The sequence below is a fragment of the Carcharodon carcharias genome, chromosome 3, assembly GCF_017639515.1.
Source record: "Carcharodon carcharias isolate sCarCar2 chromosome 3, sCarCar2.pri, whole genome shotgun sequence".
Taxonomy (NCBI): domain Eukaryota; kingdom Metazoa; phylum Chordata; class Chondrichthyes; order Lamniformes; family Lamnidae; genus Carcharodon; species Carcharodon carcharias.
Window position 1 is genome coordinate 74,694,918 of NC_054469.1, and position 24,343 is coordinate 74,719,260.

General features: G+C 44.2%; 1 protein-coding gene across 1 annotated transcript; it reads left to right on the top strand.

The window, feature by feature from the left end:
- Positions 1-3,635: 3,635 nt before the first annotated feature.
- gatad1 (GATA zinc finger domain containing 1) lies at positions 3,636-23,534 on the top strand. The gene is made up of 5 exons (XM_041184516.1): positions 3,636-3,995; positions 14,299-14,424; positions 17,092-17,151; positions 18,756-18,939; positions 22,883-23,534. Exons 1-5 carry the CDS (start codon positions 3,771-3,773, stop codon positions 23,071-23,073), a joined length of 786 nt encoding a protein of 261 aa, XP_041040450.1. The 5' UTR covers positions 3,636-3,770; the 3' UTR covers positions 23,074-23,534.
- Positions 23,535-24,343: the final 809 nt, after the last annotated feature.

The window sequence follows — 24,343 nt, forward strand, 5'->3', positions numbered from 1 at the left end:
TCCTGTGCGGCACCTTGTCAAAGGCCTTTTGGAAGTCCAAGTAGATAACATCCATTGGCTCTCCTTTGTCTAACCTACTCGTTACCTCCTCAAAGAATTCTAACAGATTTGTCAGGCATGACCTCCCCTTGATGAAACCATGCTGACTTTGCCCTATTTTACTATGCACTTCCGAGTATGCTGAAACCTCATCCTTAATAATGGACTCTAAAATCTTACCAACGACCAAGGTCAGGCTAATCGGCCTGTAATTTCCCGTCTTTTGCCTCACTCCCTTCTTCACACATGGCAGAATGGTCACAAAAGTAAAAGCCCATGGTATACAGGGGAATGTGGCAAGTTGGATCCAAAATTGGCTTAGCGATAGGAAACAAAGAGTAATGGTTGATGAAAAAACAAAAACAGAATTACCTGGAAAAAGTCAGCAGGTCTGGCAGCATCGGCGGACAAGAAAAGAGTTGACGTTTTGAGTCCTCATGACCCTTCGACAGAACTTGAGTTCGAGTCCAAGAAAGAGTTGAAATATAAGCTGGTTTAAGGTGTGCGGGGGGCGGGGGGGGCGGGGGTGGAGAGAGGGAGAGAAGTGGAAGGGGTTGGTGTGGTTGTAGGGACAAACAAGCAGTGATAGAAGCAGATCATCAGAAGATGCCACCAACAATAGAACAAAAGAACACATAGGTGTTAAAGTTGGTGATATTATCTAAACGAATATGCTAATTAAGAATGGATGGTAGGGCACTCAAGGTATAGCTCTAGTGGGGGTGGGGAGAGCATAAAAGATTTAAAAATATTTAAAAATAATGGAAATAGGTGGGAAAAGAAAAATCTATATAATTTATTGGGAAAAAACAAAAGGAAGGGGGAAACAGAAAGGGGGCGGGGATGGAGGGGGGAGCTCAAGACCTAAAGTTGTTGAATTCAATATTCAGTCCGGAAGGCTGTAAAGTGCCTGGTCGGAAGATGAGGTGTTGTTCCTCCAGTTTGGATAATATCACCAACTTTAACACCTATGTGTTCTTTTGTCCTGTTGTTTATGACATCTTTTGATGATCTGCTTCTAACATTGCTTTTGACCACAACCACACCACCCCCCTCCACTTCTCTCTCTCTCTCTCTCTTTCTGCACCCCACCCACCCCCCCCCCCCCCGCACACACACACACACACACACACACACACACACACACCTTAAACCAGCTTATATTTCAACTCTTTCTTGGACTCGAACTCAAGTTCTGTCGAAGGGTCATGAGGACTCGAAACGTCAACTCTTTTCTTCTCCGCCGATGCTGCCAGACCTGCTGAGTTTTTCCAGGTAATTCTGTTTTTGTGTAGGATTTCCAGCATCCACAGTTTTTTTGTTTTTATTATAGTAATGGTTGATGGATGTTTTTGCGAATGGAAAGTGGCAATCTATAGGGCTCAGTGCTGCGTACCTTGCTGTTTGTTATATATTAATGATTTGGACATAAATGTTGGTGGCATGATTGGGACAAAAATTGGTTGTGTAGTTAATAGTGAAAAGGACAGGTGTTGTCTCCAGAATGGTATCAATGGTTTGGTTGAGTGGTTGGAAAAGTGACAGATGGAATTCAGTCCAGAGAAGTGTGAGGTAATGCGTTTAGGAAGAGCAAACAAAGCTTGAAAATTGCAGCAATGAGGAAACATTGGATAGACTGGGATTGGTTGTTTTCTTTGGAACTGAGAAGGCTGAAAGGTGACCTGATTGAGGTGTACAAGACTATGAGGGGCCTAGATAAGAGTAGACAGGGATGCCCTCTCTCCCCTAGATCAATTACCAGTGGGCACAGATTTAAGGTGATCGGTAGAAGGATTAGAGAGGACATGAGGAAGAACTTCTTCACCCAGAGGCTGGTGGGTATTTGAAACTCGCTGCCCAGTTTAGTGCAGGAGACTGAAATCCTCAACTCAGTAAGTGCATGACCAAGCTCAGGCTGTTAACAACAAGGCCAGACGGCAAGGATGGGAAACAAAAACAGAATTACCTGGAAAAACTCAGCAGGTCTGGCAGCATCGGTGGAGAAGAAAAGAGTTGACGTTTCGAGTCCTCATGACCCTTCAACAGAACTAGGTGAATCCAAGGAAGTGGTGAAATATAAGCTGGTTTAAGGTGGCGGGGGGGGGGGGGGGGGGGGGGGGTGGAGAAGTGGAGGGGGGTGGTGTGGTTGTAGGGACAAGCAAGCAGTGATAGAAGCAAAACAAAAACAGAATTACCTGGAAAAACTCAGCAGGTCTGGCAGCATCGGCGGAGAAGAAAATAGTTGACGTTTCGAGTCCTCATGACCCTTTGATAGTGATAGAAGCAGATCATCAAAAGATGTCACAGACAAAAGAACATATAGGTGTTGAAATTGGTGATATCTAAACGAATGTGCTAATTAAGAATGGATGGTAGGGCATTCATGGTATAGGAAGATGAGGTGCTGTTCTTCCACTTTGTGTTGGGCTTCAATGGAACAATGCAGCAAGCCAAGGACAGACATGTGGGCAAGAGAGCAGGGTGGAGTGTTAAAATGGCAAGCAACAGGGAGCTTTGGGTCATTCTTGCGGACAGACCGCAGGTGTTCTGAAAAGCAGTCGCCCAGTTTACGTTTGGTCTCTCCAACGTACAGGAGACCACATTGGGAGCAATGAATGCAGTAGACTAAGTTGGGGCAAAGTGGAGGAACAGCACCTCATCTTCTGACTAGGTACTTTACAGCCTTCCAGACTGAATATTGAATTCAACAACTAGGTCTTGAACTCCATCCCCACCCCCTTTCTGTTTCTTCCCCCTTCCTTTTTTTTTCCCAATAAATTATATAGATTTTTCTTTTCCCACCTATTTCCATTATTTTTAAATATTTTTAAATCTTTTATGCTCCCCCCACCCCCACTAGAGCTATACCTTGAGTGCCCTACCATCCATTCTTAATTAGCACATTCATTTAGATAACTTCAACACCTATGTGTTCTTTTGTCTGTGACATCTTTTGATGATCTGCTTCTATCTATCACTGCTTGTTTGTCCCTACAACCACACCAACCCCCTCCACTTCTCTCTCTCTCCGCGCCCCCACCCCCCCCCCCCCCACCTTAAACCAGCCTATATTTCACTTCTTCCTTGGATTCACCTAGTTCCGTCGAAGGGTCATGAGGACTCGAAACATCAACTCTTTTCTTCTCCGCCGATGCTGCCAGACCTGCTGAGTTTTTCCAGGTAATTCTGTTTTTGTGTAGGATTCCAGCATCCACAGTTTTTTGTTTTTATCGCAAGGATGGGAATGTGGATAAGATACAGGATTATCACAGTTTACCCAAAAGTCAGAATTTCCAAGAGAGAAAGTTGTAATAAAATTCAGGTACTTAAGAATATGTGAAGCAACTAACTGGAGCGAATGAATGTGGCGAGCGTAGCCTCCCGGTTCCCCCCACCGAAAAAGGTCGCAGCGGCCTCCTGCCTTTCGGGGAAGCTTGTCGGTCCTCCCGCCGCTAGAGGCCGCGGCGGCCTGTCGGTCCTCCCGCCGCTGGGGGGCGGCGCGGCGCGGCGGCCTATCGGTCCTCCCGTCGCTAGAGGCCGCGGCGGCCTGTCGGTCCTCCCGCCGCTGGGGCGCGGCGCGGCGCGGCGGCCTATCGGTCCTCCCGTCGCTAGAGGTCGCAGCGGCCTGTCGGTCCTCCCGCCGCTCTATCTGCGGAGGGAAAAGGCCTGGGTTTGGTTTCGGGTGGCGTTATCTCTGGTTGGGTTAGTGGGTGCTCGGTGAAGACACGGAGATGCCGCTGGGTTTGAAGCCGTCCTGCAGTGTGTGCAAGGCCAATTCCTCGGCCATGTGGAGGAAGGGCAGTCAGGGTGAGATCGTCTGCAACAACTGCGCCGGCAAAAGTCCCGGACCTGGCTCGGTCTCCGGCTCAACTTCGGGCCCTGGAGCAGCCCCGGCTGCTCAGCAGAGCAACGGCGGGAGTGGCGGCGGCAGCGGCGGCGGCAGCAGCAGCAAACAGGTGAGGCGGCGGCTTGGAAGAGCGGGAGTGACTCGAGGGGAAGTTGGCTGTGACCCGCTGGGCAGGCCCCTGCCACCGTCTTCCCGGAGCGCTGGGGGTCCTTGGAAAGAGGAACCGAAGTGGTACAGGCTTCTGGCCTGGGACGGACGGGCTGGGAAACTGAGGACACCGGGGTGAGATCCTGAGCCGGTTTCTGCACAGAGACCAAGGAGAGGCAAACATACCCATTAGGAGCTGGAGGAGGTCATTCGGCCCTTTGAGCCCGCCCTGATATTCAATAAGATCATGGCCGGCTGAGTGGGCCTCAAAACTCCACTTCCCTGGCGATTCCTCCGCCCCCTCCCCCCAGGGGCCCTTGAATAAAAGCAAAATACTGCAGAAAATGCTGGAAAAACTCAGATCTAGTATGATCTGTGGAGAGAGAAACAGAGTTGACATTTTGAAACAAAAACAGAATTACCTGGAAAAACTCAGCAGGTCTGGCAGCATCGGCGGAATCCGTATATGACTTCTTCAGAGCTAAAGAGAAGTAGAAATGTGATGGAACTTATACTGTTTAAGGGGGAGCGGAGCAATTGAAGTAAGGTGGAAGGTCAGGGATAGGTGGGCACTAAGGAGAGATTGACAACGATGTCATGGACACAAAACATAGGGAATGTCAGTGGTAGTGGTGAAGACTAAAGAAGGTGCTGATAGTGGCATAAAGGTGTGAAAGCAGAATGTGTTGGCACTCTGTGAAAGAATAAGAAAGTGACAGATGGCCCTAGGATGGGGGCGAAAGGGTGAAAAAAATGATTAATATAAATAAACAAATGATTAAAAAATGAAAAAAGGATTTTAAAAGGGGTGAAGATAGAGGAGAGACTTCACAGTCTGAAGTTGCTGAACTCATGTTAAGTGTGAAAGGCTATAAAGTGCATGATCAGAAGATGAGGTGCTGTTCCTCCAGTTTGCGTTGGCTTTCAATGGAACATTGCAGCAGCCCAAAAATGGACTTGTGGGCATGAGAGCAGGAGGGTGGGTTGAAATGGGAAGCAACAGGAAGGTCTGGGTCATGCTTGTGGACTGAGTGAAGGTGTTCCGCAAAGCGGTCACCCAGCCTGAGTTTGGTCTCCCCAATGTAGAGGAGACCGCATTGTGAGCAGCAAATGCCGTAGACCAAATTGAAGGAGGTGCAGGTGAGACGCTGCTTCACCTGAAAGGAATGTTTGGGTCCTTTGACGGTGAAGAGGGAGGAGGTGAAGGGGCAGGTGTTGCATCTTCTGCAATTGCTTGGGAAGGGGATGAGGAGTTGGGGGTGATGGAGGAGTGGACCAGGGCACCCTGGAGGGAATGGTCCTTACAGAATGCTGACAGGGTTTGCAGAAATAACGGAAGATGATCCTTCGAATGCGGAAACTGGTGGGGTGAAAAGTAAGGACAAGGAGGACCCTATCATGGTTCTGGGAGGGAGAGGAAGGGGTGAGGGCAGAGATGTGGGAGATGGGTCAGACACGGTTGAGGGCCCTGTCAAACAGTGTGTGGGGGATACCTCGGTTAAGGAAGACATGTCAGAAATGCCGTTTTGGAAGGTGGCAACATCAGAGCAGATGTGACAGAAGCGAAGGAACTGAGAGAATGGAATTGGAGTCCTCACAGGAAGCAGGATGTGAAGAGCAGTAGTTGAGGTAGCTGTAGGAGTTGGTGGGCTTATAATGAACATTGGTGGACAGTCTATCACCAGAAATGGAGTCAAAGAGGTCAAGGAAGTGAAGGGAAGTGTCGGAGATGGACCATGTGAAAGTGAGAGAGGGGTAAAAATTGGAGTCAACGTCAATAAATTTTTCCAGGTCCAGACAAGAACATAAACGACACCGATATGGTCTTCGATGTACTGAAAGAAAAGAGTTGTGGGAGGGAGCCCAAGCAGGACTGGAAAAAAGTAATGTTCCACGTACCCCACAAAAGGACAGGCATATCTGGGACCCATATGATTACCCATTGCTACACCATTTATTTGAAGGAAGTGAGACAAGTTAAAGGAGAAAATGTTCAGTGAGGGAACAAGTTCAGCCAGATGGAGTAGAGTGGTGGTGGATGAGGATTGCTCAGGCTTCTGTTCAAGGAAGAAGCAGAGAGCCCTGAGACCATCCTATGGGGTTTGGAGGTGTAGCTTGATTGGACGTCCAAGGTGAAGAGGAGGTGGTTGGAACCAGGGAACTGGAAATTGTTGATAGGCCATCAAAGGAATCGTGAATGTAGGCGGGAAGAGACTGGACAAGGGGAGAGAGAAAGGAGTCATATAGGAAGAAATCAGTTCTGTGGGGCAGGAACAGGCTGACACAAGGGTCTACCCGGACCCATTGGATTTTGGGAAGGAGGTAAAAGTGACTGTCCAGGGTTGGGAGACTGAGGTTGGAAGTTGTGGAGGAAAAATCTCCAGAGGAGATGAGGTCGTTGACAATCCTGGCTTGATGTACCCTTTGATTCATTTGTGAGTGAAGAATCAATCTACTTCTGCCTTAAAAATATTCAATGATCCTGCCTCTACTATTCAGAGAAGAGAACCCCAAAGACTAATGACCCTCCTCATCTTAATCTTAAATGAGGACCCCTTATTTTTAAATTGTGTCTCCTAGTTCTTGTCTTTCCCATAAGTGGAAGCATCTTTCCAGTATCAACCCTGTTGAGACCCCTCAGGATCTTTTATCTTTCAATAAGATCACCTCTTATTCTTCTAAACTGAAATAGATACAGTTCTAACCTGTTTAGCCTTTCTTCATATGCTAACCCCTTCTTTCCAGGAATCAGTAGCGAATGTTCTCTGAACTGCTTCTAATGTCCTTAAATGAGTTCAAACCTGTACACAATACTCTAAATGTGGCCTCACCAATGCCTTCTACAACTGTAGCAAAACTTCCCTGCTTATATATTCCATTCCCCTCGCAATAAACAGCAACATTCCATTTGCCTTTATAATCGTATACTGTACCTGCGTTCTAACATTTTGTGATTCAAGTACCAGGACACCCAAATCCCTCTGTACTTCAAAGTTCTGCAATCTTTCACCATTTCAATGATATGCTGCTTTTCTATTCTTCCTGCCAAAGTAGTTAAGTTCACATTTTACCACATTATAATCCATCTGCCTATATCCCTTTGCAGACTTCCTGTGCCCTCTTCACAACTTAATTTCCTACCTCTCTGTGTCATCAGAAAATTTATCAACCATGCACTTGGTCCCTTCATCTAATTCAATAGATTGTAAATAGTTGAGGTCCCAGAAATGCTCCATGTGAGACTCCATTTGTTACATCATGCCAACCTGAAAAAGACCCATTTATATCTACTTACTGCTTCCTGTTGGCAAACCAACCCCCTATCCATGCTAACATGTTACCCCTTGCACCTTGAGCTCTTATTTGGTGTATTAACCTTTGATGCGGCACCTTGTCAAATGTCTTCTGGGGCGGAATTTTCCCTTTGGCGTGTGGGGGCGGAACCCACACACTGGCATGTAAAATGACGTGGTGAAATTGGGTGAGTGTCCCAACGTCACCGTGCGCCATCGTGATATTTCTGTGGGCGGGCATGCATTGATCTCCGATGCGTGCCTGTCATTAATTAACGGGCCACTTAAGGCCCTTGAGGCACCAATTGTCAGCAATATTTCAGGGCCCATGCGATCTTCAAGTTGTCGCATGGGCAGGCGGGTAGGACACATTTGTATAAACCTCGCCCACGGGCGGGTTAAGGGGGTCAGTGAGGTCGCAGATGTGCTTAGTCAGAAAATTTATTTGGAAAGTTACTGATACTTGCCTGTGTGAGCAGAAATACTTCAAAACTCATACAGGCTGCTTGGACAGCACTCACAACCTTCAGGTTAGCACTCTACAGTGAAGATTCTTTTTGGGGCCTGCAAGTTTCAGGAAGCCTTCCCTTAGCCTGGGAATGGGAATTGTGCTCCCCACTGGAGGCACCTCTGAGGAGGAAAGGAAGGCCAGATGGGGGAGGAGGCCAGGAGTGCACATTCAGCCTCCAGACGAGCCACCTTTGGAAAGAGACATGCAGGCACAGGGCAAGAAGGAAGTCCAAGGCGGAAGGGGCCGCAGAAGACGCCACTATCCTGCTGCCAGGATACACAGGCAACGAAGCAGCTACCTCAATATGTCTGAGGTGTTTAAGGAGGCTCCATCTCTCAAGGGAGACAGTCAACTATATCTGTTAGATGATTGGGCCTGAGATATCCACTAACTGGATATCCCCATGCCAGTGGCTTTGAAGGTCACAGCTGCCATCAACTTCAGTGCCTCTGGCTCTTTCCAAGGGTCAGTGGGTGATCATTGCGGTGTCTCCCAATCAGCTGTCCACACTCGTGTCAAGCAGGTGACAGACGCACTGCTCAGGCATGCATTAACTTTCATCCACTACCGCTGGGACCAGGCCAGACAGACAGAGCAAGTCAGAGGCTTCGCAGGGATTGCTGGCTTCCCCCACATCCAGGGTGCAATAAACTGCACACGTGGCCATCAAGGTGCCAGGAGGTGAGCCCAGTGCCTTCGTCAACAAGAAGGGCTTCCACTCCATGAACGTGCAGATAGTGTGTGATCACAGGTTGCTGATTTTACAAGTCTATGCAAGGTACCCAGGCAGGTCCCACGACACCTACATCCTCAGACGCTCCCGGGCGCTGGGGCTCTTCAGTGCTCCACCCCGGCTGGATGGATGGCTGCTGGGTGACAAGGGCTATCCCCTCAGATGATGGCTCATGACATCTCTCCGCCATCCAAGAACAGAATCCGAGCAGCGGTACAATAGGAGCCAATCCTCCACAAGGGCTGTGGTGGAGAGAACCATTGGTCTTCTCGTTGCGCTTCCGATGCCTGGACCGTTCAGGGGGTGTACTCCAGTACCCCCCAGGTCATGTTTCGCTGATAGTGGTTGCATGCTGCGCTCTCCACAATTTTGCACTGGAAAGGTGCGACGCCATGGATGAAGAAGATGTCGACGTAGTCGGCTGCACATGATGAGTCCAGCAGTGGGTCCGAGGATGAGCACACACACGGAAATGCTGAGAGGGTAGGTGCTGACCTGGGCATACTTCAAGGAAGCAGGGACACCCGGGAGGCTTTAATCCAATGAACCTTCAGCTAGCACACCACTGATGGACCTGCAACACAAGCCTGTACTGCAGGCTCCGTACTGAATACCTGAGTGTTAAATCTGCCTGGATAGGAACATTAACTGAGGGCCTTGTCAATAATGCTCAACGTGATACAACCCACTCATAACATCATTGGTAACCATCCACCTGCAGTGGAAAAGAGTCACCCTCAGCCGTGGTCACATGTCAAAATTTAATGATATAACAAAATGAACTCAAGGAAACAAAATGACAAAGGTGTTAAACAGCGCACCAGCTAATTATGACCTCATTGCGGGGTAACACAAAAGCACCAGTGAGAAACCTGTTGTGTGCCTAAGGTGCCTTAAATTTATGGTTTTGGGTGCAACATCTGTGTGCTCCCCCCTCGCTGGCACTGGCATCTGAGACAGCCTTCTCAGTGTGCTGTCCTGTTGGCCTCAATGATCTTGGCTGCCATCCTCTGGCCTGTGCTAGCCCCACCTGGGAGGGAGTGACCAGTTCCATAACTGGCATCTCCCCAGTCATCGCAGCCTCATCGTAAGCAATGGTCACTGGCAGAGGGGCAGAGCAGCTGCTGTCCTCATCCAGAGCACCCTGAGAAGAGCCCACAGAGACAACAAGCAGCTGCTGCACCAACATGAGGTCGCTTCAGACCCCCCTGCTCATGGTAGATGGATGGGCCTCGAGGTGGGAAACTTGGTGCCCAGACCATCTCCCACATTGACACTGGCCAGCTGAGGTCAATGCCGATGTGAGGGATTGCTGGTCTGAGCGCATCCCCAGGAAGCCCTGATTGGTCTCCTGGAGGAGCCTCTCCACGAGAGTCGCCACTCTTTCCATAGAGGATACATGGCGCTTGGCCATGCGGCTCATTGCATTGGCGATGGTCCGCGTGGACTCCGCCACCACAGAGACCAAGCCAAGCATACCCTCATGTATCTCCACCAGATCCTCCCGCACACCCCGCTGGACTTCGAGCATTTGAAACATTGCGGACAACTCCAGAGGCACATCATCAGCCACGGACTGAGCATGTACCTGGTCCCCTGCGGTCCTCTGACTGCTGGCACCATGGGCACTCTGTCTCCGCCAGCTCCTCCAGCAACTGTGAAGTGCCCTCACCGCTGTGCCCCGGGACACTAGCCGATGATCTAATTCCCACCAAGGTGCTAGTATCTGTGCTGGTGCCTGCTTGGCAGAGATGGTGTGACGCAGGTGGGACAGAGACTTCAGGGCCCTCAGGTGTGAGAGGGGCCGTCTCCTCTTGGCCCTGCTCTGGTGATGCCGAAAGGAAGAACAAGGACATTTGATTAGTTAACGTGGAGACAATGTCAATGTGCACCCCTGTCCCCTGGATCATTATGCGCGCTCATCCTTCCATAAGCAGTGGTCAAGCCATGTTGCAAACTTCAAGCACTGAACATTCAGCAGTTCCATAGCTGCTGGGACACTAATGGTGACCTCAGTGCTGGGCAAATATACCTGCCCGTAGCACCCCAGCCTCATCGACACTGGTGGAATTGGGCGCATGGCGCCTCTCCAGATCGAGGGCTTCCTACTTGAACTCTGCTAATGATCGTCAGCTGGGCCAGTCCTCAACCGCTTGGTGGAATTATGAGCATTCTTCTCCTGAAAAGGAGAGAAGAGCATTGATTAGTGCAACTTGTATCTGGACTCTCTTTGCTGCCATCCCATCCCAACCAGAGTGAGACATTGCAGGACTCCAGTGCCTCCTCACCCCGCAGTTGCTGCACACAGTCTCAAAGATGCCAAGCCTGTCTCCCCGCAGCACCCCCTCGATCAAATGCTGCCTTCATCACATTTGGCACCACACGGTCTAACCTTGCAAAGCAAGGAGGCACAAGCGTGTGGAACACAAAGGGCAGCAGATGGATGAATGCCCCGTCACCTGGAAGCTCCCCTCCCAGCATGTCCGCACCCTGACTTTGACATGTTTTGGAGTTCCAGCACTGCGTCTAGGTGCAGATCCTCTAGGTTGCTCCCAAAACAGTAATGTGGGTGCCACTGTACCACATGCTACAGGTGCAGAACCCATCTCATCACCACCCTCTCAGGGTGACCTAGGCATGGGTAATATCTGCTGGCCCACCCAGCGATGGACACATGCCATCAATGATTCAAAGCAGTAACTACACTCCGAGTTGGGGGTTGTTGGCCGGGGGTGGGGGGGGGATGTGGCCAGGCATGAAAGCCTACCTGTTGGGTTAAGTGACCAATGCCAACACACTCACCCTTCCCGAGCGCAAGAGGTCATTGAAATGCTTGCGGCACTGGATCCAGATGCATCGCACCATGTTGTGGGAGCTCACTATCTCCGCCACCTCCTCCCAGGCACGTTTGGTCATGTGGGGGGCCTCCTCCTCCCATCCCTGGGAACGAGGACCTCCTGTCATGCTTCTGCCTCCTCAAGGAGGGCAGCAAGGCAATCATCTGAAAAACAAGGGGCACAATAGTGCCCCCCCCCAACCCCCCCACCTGCAAGGCTGCAGGAGCTCTTTTAAACAGGCCATCGGGTTGTCATTGAACCTGGTGGTCATTGCAGTCCCGCTGCCGCCCGCCCACTCCCACAGTTCTCGGGAGCTGCGTTTCACGCTGGATGGGCCTTAATTAGCCCACTTGCGTAAAATGGCGGCATGGACCCGATCGCGGGCAGCAATCAGATCCACACCACTCCCGCAAGGCCTGCCCAACAGGCAGAAAATTCTGGCCCTAGAAATCCAAGTACAGCACTACAGGTTCCTCTTTATCCATATAACATAAAAGCAAAAAACTGCAGATGCTGGAAATCCAAAACACAAACAAAAATACCTGGAAAAACTCAGCAGGTCTGACAGCATCTGCAGAGAGGAATACAGTTAATGTTTCGAGTCTGTATGACTCTTCACTAGAAGGAAGGAAAAATAGAAAAGAGGTGAAATATAAGCTGGTTTAAGGGGAGGGTGGGGTGGCTGGCGGGGGTGGGACAGGTAGAGCTGTATAGAGGGCCAGTGATCCTCTTGTTACTTCCTCAAAGAACTCTAGTAATTAGCCAAGCACGATTTCCGCTTTACAAAACCGTGATGACTGCCTGATAGCTTTGAGAATTTTTTTAAGTGTCCTGCTGTAACTTCCTTAATAATAGATTCCAGCATTTTCCCTGTGACAGATGTTAAACTAACTGGCCTGTAGTTTCCTGCTTTCTGTATTCCTCCTTTCTTAAATAGAGGAGTTACATTCACTCTTTTCCAATTTGATTGGACCTTTCCAGAATCTAGGGAATTTTGAAAAATTAAAACCAATGCATCTACTATTTCAGCAGCCAATTCTTTTAAGACCCTGGGATGAAGCCCATATCAGTTCCAGGGGACTTGTCAGCCTTTAGTTCTAATAATTTTCTCAGTACCCTTTCCCTGGTGATTTTATTTGTTTTAAGTACCTCCCTCTCTTTCATCTGTTTTACAATTATTTTTGGGATATTTGTATCCTCTACAGTGAAGACAGATGCCAAATATCTGTTCAATTCACCTGCCATAACCTTATTTTCCATCATTAATTTCCCAGGCACACACACTAGAGGACAACACTTACTTTACTAGTTTCCTTTTTAAATGTCTGTAAAAACTCTTACTATCTGTTTTTATATTTCCAGCAAGCTTTCTCTCATACTCTACTTTCTCTCGTACTCTTAATTTCTCCATTTTTTAGTCATTCTTTGCTGTTTTTCATATTCTGTCCAATCTTCTGATCTGCGACTAACCTTCGCAGAATTGTATGCTTTTTCTTCCAACTTGATGCTATCTTTAACTTCTTTAGTTCACCATGAATGGTGTGTCCTTCCCTAGACTCGCTCTTTCGGACTGGGGTGTATTTTTATGTAAATGTATCTGAATGTAGATTTAATCAAATATTTAATGAAGCGAATAAGAGAATATTTCCTCTAATTAGGCTTTATGTTGAGCAGGTGGATCAGGAGAATTCTGTACTTGGAGGATTGTTGGAACAGGGAATGGAACCAGAATTTCTTGCATGTTTTATGGGAAGAGGACCCCCGTTCCCCGTCCTCTGGGCCACCCGCCCTCGCCCTCTGGCCCCCACCCCCCAATCTCCAATTTCTATCCTCTTACCTTAGACAGCCTGGCCTGTCAATTTAACTAGCCCTGTAAACTTACCTGCTTTAGAGCAGCTAGTGGCGTAAAAAATGGGGCACGGCTTTCTTGAATTCACTGGGACCTGCAAGGAGTCTTTCAATGCAGGCCCCAAGCAGCTCCTGCCAGCGGATGTGTCAGTGTAATTTTCAAGGTAAGCATGTATTTATTTGTTCTAATTCCTGCGGTCCAGCACTTTCCGATGCTAGTTGTAAGTTATGACCCATAGTTTTTCATGAAAAATGGGGCAGGAATGTGCAAAATGATGCCGAACTGCTGTTAAACTTCAGTAGTAAGTGTTAACTGGCTATTTGGTCATTCATGATACTATAGTTGATATAAAAATGGAAAATGCTGGAAGCACTCAGCAGGTCTGGCAACATCCATGGAGAGAGAAACAGAGTTAACATTTCAGATTTGTGATGTTTCATTAGAGCTAGTTTTTAGATTTAACCTGCTCTCATACATTTTCCAGCCAAAATCACTCAGCACATTCCTGTTCTCACCCTGCAAGCCTTGGCAAGTTCTGGTATTCCACTTTCAAGTTGACTCAACATGGACTCGGAATGAAAGTTGGGAACTTCTGAGAGTTTAGCCCATTGAGAGACCTCTGTCCTGTGGTGATGAAACATGTCTTCCCCTTACTTAGTTTCTTTTTGAGAGCCACCTTGCTAGTATTTCCATTGCTGGTAATTGTTTTTCCTGAGGTCACTCTCAATGCTTTCAGCAAAATACTTGATCCATGTTGGTGTTTCTTGAGTTCAGTATTACTTGCATAGATGAGACGAATGACATACTCCCTCTGAGTACCAACAGGTGAACTCAAGTTTGTAGATGCCCTTTTCGCTATTTGAACCCAGATATTCCTTTTCATTGGTGGGCTTATTAACTGTGCTGGGCTGTCTTCATTATTCATTTGAAGTATATGCTACTTGGTAATGCATATCCAATATATGTTAATATTGAAGTAACTGTGAAGTTCTTTCGAATACTGTTTGAGTACTTGGTTATTTTCAATTTTTTGTTTTGACAGGCAAAGCAAGAAATCCACAGGCGCTCTGCAAGGTTACGGAACACAAAATACAGGTCTATGCCCCCTGCTGAAAAGAAAGTTTCTACTAAAGGAAAGGGACGTAGACATATATTCAAATTAAAAAACGTAAGGCAGTTTAAAGATGCGATTTTTGAATATTTAAAATTATGGGGGGGTAAGGGAAGAAAACACTTCTTGAATCAATAGGGCAAGTATCCTAGGTCTACGTTATACCATTTGATCAAAGATTGAAAAATTATTTAATGTAAAATACTTTCTAACGACCATTCTCATATGAAGTAGCCTCATTAATTGTTGATGCCTATTTTTGTTCTTTGAAGTAAATCTCCATCCTGAATTGCTGATTGGATTCTTTTTTGCATTCTGGTAAGTAATGGATCCCTTATTAAAATTAGAACTTAAAAGAACCAGGATGTATATGAACGACTATCTTGTCTATATCTGTTCCTGTGATTTGTTAAAATCTCTTTTTTAATGAAAAATTTCAGAAATAATTGCTTTGCAGTGAGAACCTACTATGTTGGCCCTTGTACCATGAAAGCAACAGATTTTTGATTGGGCTGTTCCAGGAACTGAACATGCGAGAAAATTCCAGGTTATGGCATTTACATATTCTGGCATTGTGTTATTGGAGGCGTATGTTTCACCTTCCGTCTCTCATGGACTGTTTGACATGATGCAATGGGTTAAACCATGCACCCCTGTTAAATCCATGACTTCATCCATTGGGGCAGTTCCTGTAAAAAGCACATGGCAATAACATTTCAGCTATGTGAAATCTAATATTTTGGTTTTGAATTGGAGCATTTTAACACTGGTGTTTAATAAGGGACCTATTGGCTTTCAGAATTGTAAAAGAAGAGTGTTAAATATTGAATTTTCCATAGCATTGATATAATTGAACTAAGGGTAGAAATTTAGGTCACAATTTGATGATTGAAAGTGGGATCAACTTGCACAGTATCATGATGGATGATCCTAATGCTCAGTCTGTGGTGCACAGTCATTTGCTCATGGAATAATTTCCCTCTCCTGTTTTGGGCTCTTCATGTCATTTTCCAAACTTCAGCTGCCAGGTTTTTAATAGCCTGACTCCAGTTCCCAGTTTCACATTTTCCAAAGATGCATAGGTTGGATAATACTGTTATGACACAGCAGTTGGTAAAAGCTGAGTTGTTTAAGTCCCAAAGGGAAATTTGAACAACTGTCACAACCTATATTTTCAATTGGTATGTTTGAGATGCAGCTCTGAATTCAGGAATAAGACCACCGAGCCTCAAGGGGTTTTTTTAGACAAAACTAAATTAAACATTTATTAATTTAACAACAAATTAAACATGATACACATGTCTACAAATTACTACCATAATAACTTCTGAACAAATCCCCAAAGTAATCACTCCCAGGTAAATCCCAGGCAACAATAACCCATAGACTTTCAACAGACACCAGGCAAAGCACATTTGATCTTACGAATTCAAAATGAAGTCCCTTGCAATTTGGTTCCTTTGCAGACACCGTTGAAGGCTTACAGGCTGGTTAGACCTTAAATGCCTCTGATTTACATACACAAACTCCTTTCTGTTTATACCTAGCTTTTCCTTTGAATGAAATTTTCCATTGCATTCTAGGCTTCTAACATCACATCTTCTAGCAATAATATTTTCATCCCGCTAATTTTATTGGTAATATAAATACATTGCTTGCTGTCTCCCAGGCTAGTTGCAAGATCTTACTCCCACTCTGGAATGCTTTATTCAACAAATGCAAACTTAGACTTTACTTTCTATCCTCCTTACTGTTTATCTAATTAACATCTCAAAACTGCTATACACCAAAGCACCCAGACTTTTGGCTTTAATCCAATTAAGACACACACATAAACACGGACCCCACTACAATTCTATTTAAAAAAAAAATTTCCAGTAACATTATAGACAATAACTCTTCATGACAATGCATAAAACAGTCAGTATGAATTCACATCAAGTTTCCTCCACTCTGAGGGGCAATCACCATGTTTGGTCAAGTGTTTTATACAAATGCATGGATTTTGTTTCTTTTTGTTTGTAACCTTATATGCACGTATATGTGGAGTCTGCGGTGAATTGACCCCTCAGTCCTTGCAAACTACCAATCCATCTCCATCATTCCTTTCCTCACAAATTCTTGAATTTGTTGTCACCTCCCAAATCCATACCCATCATTCCTGGAACTCTATGGTTGAATCCCTCCAATCAGGTTTCTGCCCCTGCCACAGTACCTAAACAGCTCTCATCAAAGTCACAAATGATACCCTAAGTGACTATGACAGGTTTTGAATTTGATTCCTTGTTTTCAAATCCTCCATGGCCTCACTCCTCCCTATCTCTGTAATCTACTCCAGCCCCATCATCCTCCCAGCTATCTGTGTTCTGCTAATTCTAGCCTCTTGTGCATCCCCCGATTTTAATTCATCCGCCATTAGTGGCTGTGCCTTTAGATGCTTGGCTCTAAGCTCTTGAATTCCCTCTCTAAGCTGGTCTAACTCTTTCTCCATATCCTCCTTAAACCCTACCTCTCTGACCAACTTACGGCACCTGCTCTATTATCTCTTGTGGTTTGGTGTCAAATTTTGTTTGATCAACATTCCTGTGAAGCATCTTGGGACATTTCATTGCATTAAAGATGCTATATAAATAAAAGTTGTTATTGAATTTAAAGTAGTATTTTGAATGTTTGTTTGGAATAGTCTGAATTTTCATTTACAGACACTGCTGTGGTATTTTGCAGCCAATTAAAGCACCAAAATCTGTGTCTACGATAATCACATCTGAATCCATTTTCTATGGGGTAAGAATTTTTCAGCAGTATGTAGTTTTGTTTTATATCTCTATATGGAAAACATCTACTGGAGAAAATGATTAAGCCATTTTTGAAGAAACTATTTGCATGAATGGGCTACTGCAAGTCCTTCACATGAAATGTTACATTGCTATGATCCCTGTAGAAAATTTTAACTTTAAAAAAAACTATTTGAATTTCCAGTGACCAACTTAAAAGAATTGCACAATCAGATTTCAGGTTTTAAGACTTTTACTGTAACAAAACCAACACAGCATATATACTGTATAGCGCACTTGCCGCAGACTTGCAGTCTTCAGGAAACAGCCTGGCTTCCAACAGGTTCACATCTCTTTTCGCCAAGTCGTAATGTCCTGTAACCGTTGAAGGCGATCTCTCTCGTCCCTCTTGAGAATTCCCAAAACTATTTTCAGCAGTAAGGCCCACTCCAGTGATTTCTTCTCCTGGCCCGCTAGGGCAAATCTCCTGTGTCTTTAAATCAGGTGGATTTCTTCTTTCAACCAAGGACAAACTATCCCCACATTCAGTCTTGTAGAATACAGAAGACAGTCTTTTTCCTCTGCAGACCATAGCAACTGCTATTTCTTATCTCTCTCTGTCTCTGTTCAAAGTCTCTGAGACAAAAAGTCTGCAATAACAAAAACGTCAGCCTCTACCTTTGTTTTCAGGTGTTCAACCTAACGTGCTTTTTAATAACACACAACCTGGGCGCACCCACTCCTCCCTGGTCTCCATGGTAACCAAGCCACACAGACTTGTCAGGCAGTACTCTTAGCCGATCACATGACTTTCTTCATTACTCCTTTTTACTGTAGAGACAGTCTAAAGCATAATCAACTTGTAAAACCTTAAGCTCAATATATATAATTGCTAGAGTATGGTTCTTAACAATTTACTACCTGATAATCTTTAATTTTTTTTTGGCCATGTTTGGCAGTTAACTGCCAGTCTGTTAACTGGTGCATTCTCCTTGGCAGCGCCTCTGCCAATCAGTGTCTACTTGCCAAACAGTTATCACTCTCTTCTCATACAGTGTAAAGTTGTTGCTACCCTGAGCATTAATTTCTCTCATTAGTTTATCCTACACATACTTTACAAGAACCAGCCCTTCTAGTGGTTTTAGGGTGGGATTCTCCCCACTACAATCCCGCAAGTTTCTGGACTTCATTCCTAATGTGCACTGATACATAGTGGATGTGGTTCATCTGGTTTTCATGTGAAACTGGTGTCTAGTAACATAGTGTGTTTGATTTTGAAATGGCATAAATACCAAACTGGATCTTACACTCATGCAGATATTATGAGGACATTTTCCAGCAGGAGTCATTGCATAGTGATCAGGAAGAGGAGTCTAAGCTTATTTTCCCACCCAACCACTCCAAAGGGCACAAAGCCTAATTCTAGTGCTTATACTGCAGCCCAGCCAAGATCAGATGACACAGCACAGACCAGTGGTCATACCCAGGACCTATTCGGAATCTGTGACTCCCCAGTATGCTTATCCACTGGGTCATTATTGACTTAGCTTGGAATTTTCAGAAGCATTAAAGGTTATTTTACTTAAGGGTATATGTTCTTTCAATGTGTTTTAGGGTATATATTATCAAGTTGGAGATATAGTCTCCGTTGTAGATGAAGATGATGAAAAGCTTTACTACGCTCAGATCCGAGGATTTGTGCAGGATCAATACTGTGAGAAGAGTGCAGTGATTACATGGCTTATCCCAACTCAGGCAAGCTCCAAAGACCAGTTTGACGCAGCAACTTTTATACTTGGTATGTAATAAGCTGTTAATGTCTATAGTGCAAAGCTTGCTTTCTACAAAGATAGGTAGGAAAGTAAGTTGCATAAGAGGATATTAGGAGCCTTTTTAAAATTTGTTTATGGGGTATGGGCATCAATTGGCTGTACGGGGCATTGGTGAGTCTGGAGTATTGTTTATAGTTTTGGTCTCCTTATTTAAGAAAGGATTTAAAGACATTTGAGGCAGTTCAGAGAATGTTCACTCGATTGATTCCCAAGATGGGCAGGGAGTCGGATGTGGGGGGGCTATCTTTGGAGGAAAGGTTGGACAGACTGGGCTCGTATCCATTGGAGTTTAGAAGAATGAGAGATGATCTTACTGAAACACACGAGATCCCGAGGGGATTGGACAGGGTGGTGCTGAGAGGATGTTTCCCCCTGTGTGAGAGACTAGAACTAGGGGACACAGCTTAAAAATAAGTGGTCTCCCATTTCAGACTAAGACGTTTTTTCTGAGGGTCATGCACCTTTGGAACTCTCTTCCCTAGAGAGCGGTGGAGGCAGGGTAATTAAATATTTTTTTTTAAGGCAGAGGTAGATTGGCTCCATTGTTAGTCAAGGACCTAAGGATATTGGAGGTAGGTGGGAATGTGCAGTTGAGGCCACAATAACATCAGTCATGATATTATTGATTGGCGGAGCAGGTTTGAAGGGCCGAATAACTTACTGCTCCTAATTTGTATGTTTGTATACCCATTAGTACACCTTAAATATTGTGGCATAGCAGTATTCCTCACTCGGAACATTTCCAAGAAGGACATCAATAACCTTGGCTCACTAGGATGTAGAATCTCCCTAGAGGGAAAAAATCCTTCTGTAGCCAGTTTCTCATCTTTTAGAAATCCAACTTGAATGCCAATAAACGCTAGATTGGATTTGACATGTATTTGTTTAAGAGATGGCAGTTCAGCTTGTGCTTACTTGGATGGCCAATTTTTAAAAGCCTAGAGTCCCAAATTGTGCATTTCTTCACTAGGATTAAATCACCAGTGATTATCCTGTTACAGTTTCCTGTTTATTCACGTGAGGTGGTATTCATGCTAGTATTAGTACATTTTCTCCTTGTACTGTTTTAAATCATGTCGTTCTTCCAATTCATATTGTTAATTACTTTTTCCCATCTTGGCAAATCGTCTCCTGAAGCTACCAGCTTCTTGCTGGGATAGATTCACCCTCCAGTGAAGTGACCATTATATGTGAACTATGTTAATGAGTGTCAGCAACGTATTCATCTGTGAGGATATCACTGCCAAACCTGATCCTCTCTTCAGCTGAAATCATATGTGCAGTTCTCGCAAGCACTGAGGCCAATTTTTATGCCCCCTATCATCGCCCTAGCTGCAATCGGCTAAACAGGCGGTGAACCTGGTGCCTTCTGATGGTTGTGTTACATCTACCGGTTGGATGCGCTCATTAAGCCTATCTGCAAGCTCCTGCAATTATCTTCATAAATCTTTCTTTGTGAAATATCCTAGAGCCTTTTGCTTTCATCTCTTGTCACTATTCTGTTCACAAACCTTTTCTAAGTGTTAATAAGAATATCAGCATTTTCATCAGCTACATTTTGATTTCTAATGCTGTTTGTATCAATTAACATTCAAGATCATCCATGATTCTTGACCCTAAACAATATTTGAACAATCAGTAATAAAAGCAAATGTTATGATCTCCATAGAGATTGCTAACTTTTAAGAAGAGATTCGAACTTCCAGTTGATAGCTGAAAAAATGTGAAATCTTGTGTAATTCTAAAACTTTTACTGTAACAGATGATTAAAAATACTGATGACTAAACACTATTTTCTTTTAGTTGGCAACTTGTACTTTAAATACAGAGAGGAACATTCTCCTTTTATTCTTATCACCCATTGCACTCTCCATGGAATCGCAGCCCTTATAATAAATAGTCCACAGTTATTCCCAGCTTCCATTGGGTTCCCTGTCTCCCTCCTGTATCTGGCTATGGTGGCTCACAAAGCCAAGCAGCGTCTTTTTTTCGGCTGACTGTCCAGAACTTCTGTTATCTGTCTGTGATATTTGTAAATGTTTAGGGAAGCCTGTAACCTGATTTCAATGATGGCTTGCTCTGCCCTCTTTCCCCTTGGCAATGTGAAACACATTAATCTTTCATCTAGGTAGAAATGCTAATTGTTATTCTTGATCCCAACCCCCTTTCATCCTAGAAGTAAATGGACTGTTTACAGCGCAACTGCTTACAACCTGACACCAAAACACCTTTCTAGGACTTTTGGAGACTCGAGTCTGCACATTGTAAACTTACACTTATTTCCAAGTGTAAATACATTACACCACCTTCTCAGTAAAGCAATCTAAGCTGCCTTTTGATCCCTAAGATTCAAACCACCCAAGCTTACTGTCAGGCAGACTTCAGAACAGGTCACTTGACCCCCTTAATTTACCCTAAACTTAAAGCTGCAGTTCCAAAATATAATCTCAACCTCATAGTTGCACCATATATAATTTAAAATGCCATTGAGACTAAGGTTATCATTAATGCATTCTGCTGAATTTCAATCAGTGAAGTGAAACCAACACAGTAATTCAGTGCCATGTTTATGAAAATCATTTATGCTTGCCTAATCACACAGCATGAGCACACTTTTATTCTTTTTAATAAAATGTTTCAAGGATAAAAGTTACTCATTTGAATTTCTTAGTGCTGCTCATTTAGTTTTACCCACCTGGCCTTTCATCCCAGAAAATAACTAGTAGTTTTTGTTTCTTTCAAGTGAAAGGAAACTTAATACAGAATTTAGCATCAGATGAAGGGTTATTGAATAAATGCATTAGCAAGAATTTCCCTGACAATGACCTAGGGGATGAAGGCACCACATGCTTTGTATTATATCATTCAGCCCAACAGACCTCTGACTTAATTGCTGGTCTATGCTGGACGTCGTTGCCTAGCTAAAGTGGGAAAAGTTGCCTGCACCTGATCACTGTCCAGGCACTTGGCTGAAAACGGCATGTCTGGACAGTGATCAGGTGCAAGAGGCTTGAATGGAATTCTTCTGCAGTGGAACAGCTGGAGGGCTGCTAGCATCTCTGGAGCCACATCCCAGCAGGATACAGTAGTTTCAGGGGACGGATTCAAAACTGATGTAACGCCAGTTGCTAAATCCAACATGGATCTGATCCAGAATGAATTTTTTTTCATCCCTATACTAATTTTATTTTAAAGATAAAAAATATAAAGGGACAGTTTGCTTGCATTGCAGTATTGCCATAAAAAGTTTTATTTCAGCAATGAATTTGCCATCTATTATTTTTGAAAACTGATCTGTGGCATATTGTAACGGTGTAATGACCCTAACAGGGGAGATGGTGGCGTAGTGGTAATGTGGTTGGACTAGTACTCCAGATACCCAGGCTAATGCTCTGAGGACGTGGGTTCAACCCCTACCACGGCAACTGGTGAAATTTGAATTCAGTTAATAAGTCTGGAAGTGAAAACTATTCTCAGTAATAGTGACCATGAAACCATCATCAATTGTCATAAAAACCCATCAGGTTCACTAATGTCCTTTAGGGAAGGAAATCTGACATCCTTACCTGGTTTGGCCTACGTGTGACTCCAGACACAACAGTGTGATTGACTCTTAACTGTCCCCTGAATTGGCCTCGCAAGCCACTCAGTTCAAGGGCAATTAGGGATGGGCAACAAATGCTGGCCTTGCCAGCGACACCCACATCGCATGAAAGGATAAAGAAAAGAAAATGTAAAACAGTAATTTGAGGATTAACAAATTACAACATGGGTATGTTTTTAAAAGTTGATTTTTAAACTGGTAGGGCTCACAAATAAGTATTTACGCTTTCCTTTGAGTGTTCAGTAATAGTTCAGGAAAATATATTGTTAGATTTTATTTAAAAAAAAATTATGTTTTCACTCCAGGACCAGAGGAAGACCTACCGAGAAAAATGGAGCATTTTGAATTTATCTGTCATGCACCTTCTGAATACTTCAAATCACGATCTACTCCATTTCCAGTTATTCCAACCAGACCTGAGAAAGGGTATATCTGGACCCGTGTTGGACCAACCCCTGCAATAACGGTGAAAGAATCGATAGGGAACAGTTTATAGCCAAGACACCAAATCTATCTTAAAAATGAGTTTGTATTTAGCAATATAACTGAACCTTAGCCTGATTAAAAGGTGAGCTGTTGTAAACTATTTTAACATGTTTTATGTGTTCACAACATTTTAACTTCATAGAGTTCAAAACTATGTTGGTCTGAGGTTTATGGCTTCCAAAAATTCAGTTTAATGGCTGACAAGTTTGTGAAAATTAGAATGGCAAAATCTATTTTTTGACATGAGGCTGCTGGAACTTCTGCAGAACATTGGGCATCTTTTTCAGTATAAATGAGGTGCTGTATCTGTAAATTATTAAGCATATTCTGTACACCTGTACATTGTGCCACTTTTAGATCCAAGTCAATAAGTGGACCAAATACATGACTCAATCCCGCAGTAAACGGATTTGCAGATGGTGGCATTATGAATCTAATTTTATACATTAAATAAAAGTATTGCAAATTAAATACTTGTAGTTTTATTTTACCTATTTAGAAATTAGTATAAATTAGAGGAAAGTTGGAGAAAATCCATATTTGCTGTTTTGTTGATCAGACTTAACATGTCAAGCCCACATAGGATATTATAGCTTTTCAATTCTGAGGCTTTCTTAAGTAAAATTATCCCTTTTTTTGTAAAACAGTATAACTTACCATTTTTTATTTGTCGATGCTGTGATGGGGCAAGAAAATTATAGGTTTAATGGAAGGATGAGGGTTTTGTCCTTTTGACTTTGAACATTTATTTGTCTGCGATCTATACTTAAATGCTATACTGACTGAGCAAAAATTGTGAATGTAATTAAGTTGAGAAGAGGTGAGATTAGAAACTGAACGTGATGCTTAATTCCAAAAGTTTTCGAACCCTGTTGACATCGAATGTGGCTGTAACTTTTTATGCACTCTGTGGAAAAAATTGGAAGAAGTGTGCATTGTGCTTAGTATAGGGAAGGATACAAAATTCGAAAATCAGAAAAAAAGCTAACTGATTTGACCACTTCTGCAATTCTGCCTAATTGTTTTCTCGAGTTACCATAACCAGATCAGGGCACAAAATTCAAAGAAAAATTATTTAAAAAGAAAAAGTCTTAATTTGCATGGCAATGTGTGCTCAAGAAAGTAAACCAATTTCAGGATAATGGGAGCAATAAACAAAGCTTTCACAATGTTGGGGTAGGGGATACGTACACAAATGTTTAAAGGTGACAGTTGAGAAGACTTCAAGAAAAATGTAAGGGATCCTTGACTTAATGAATGTAAGAGGACAGGCTAGTAAT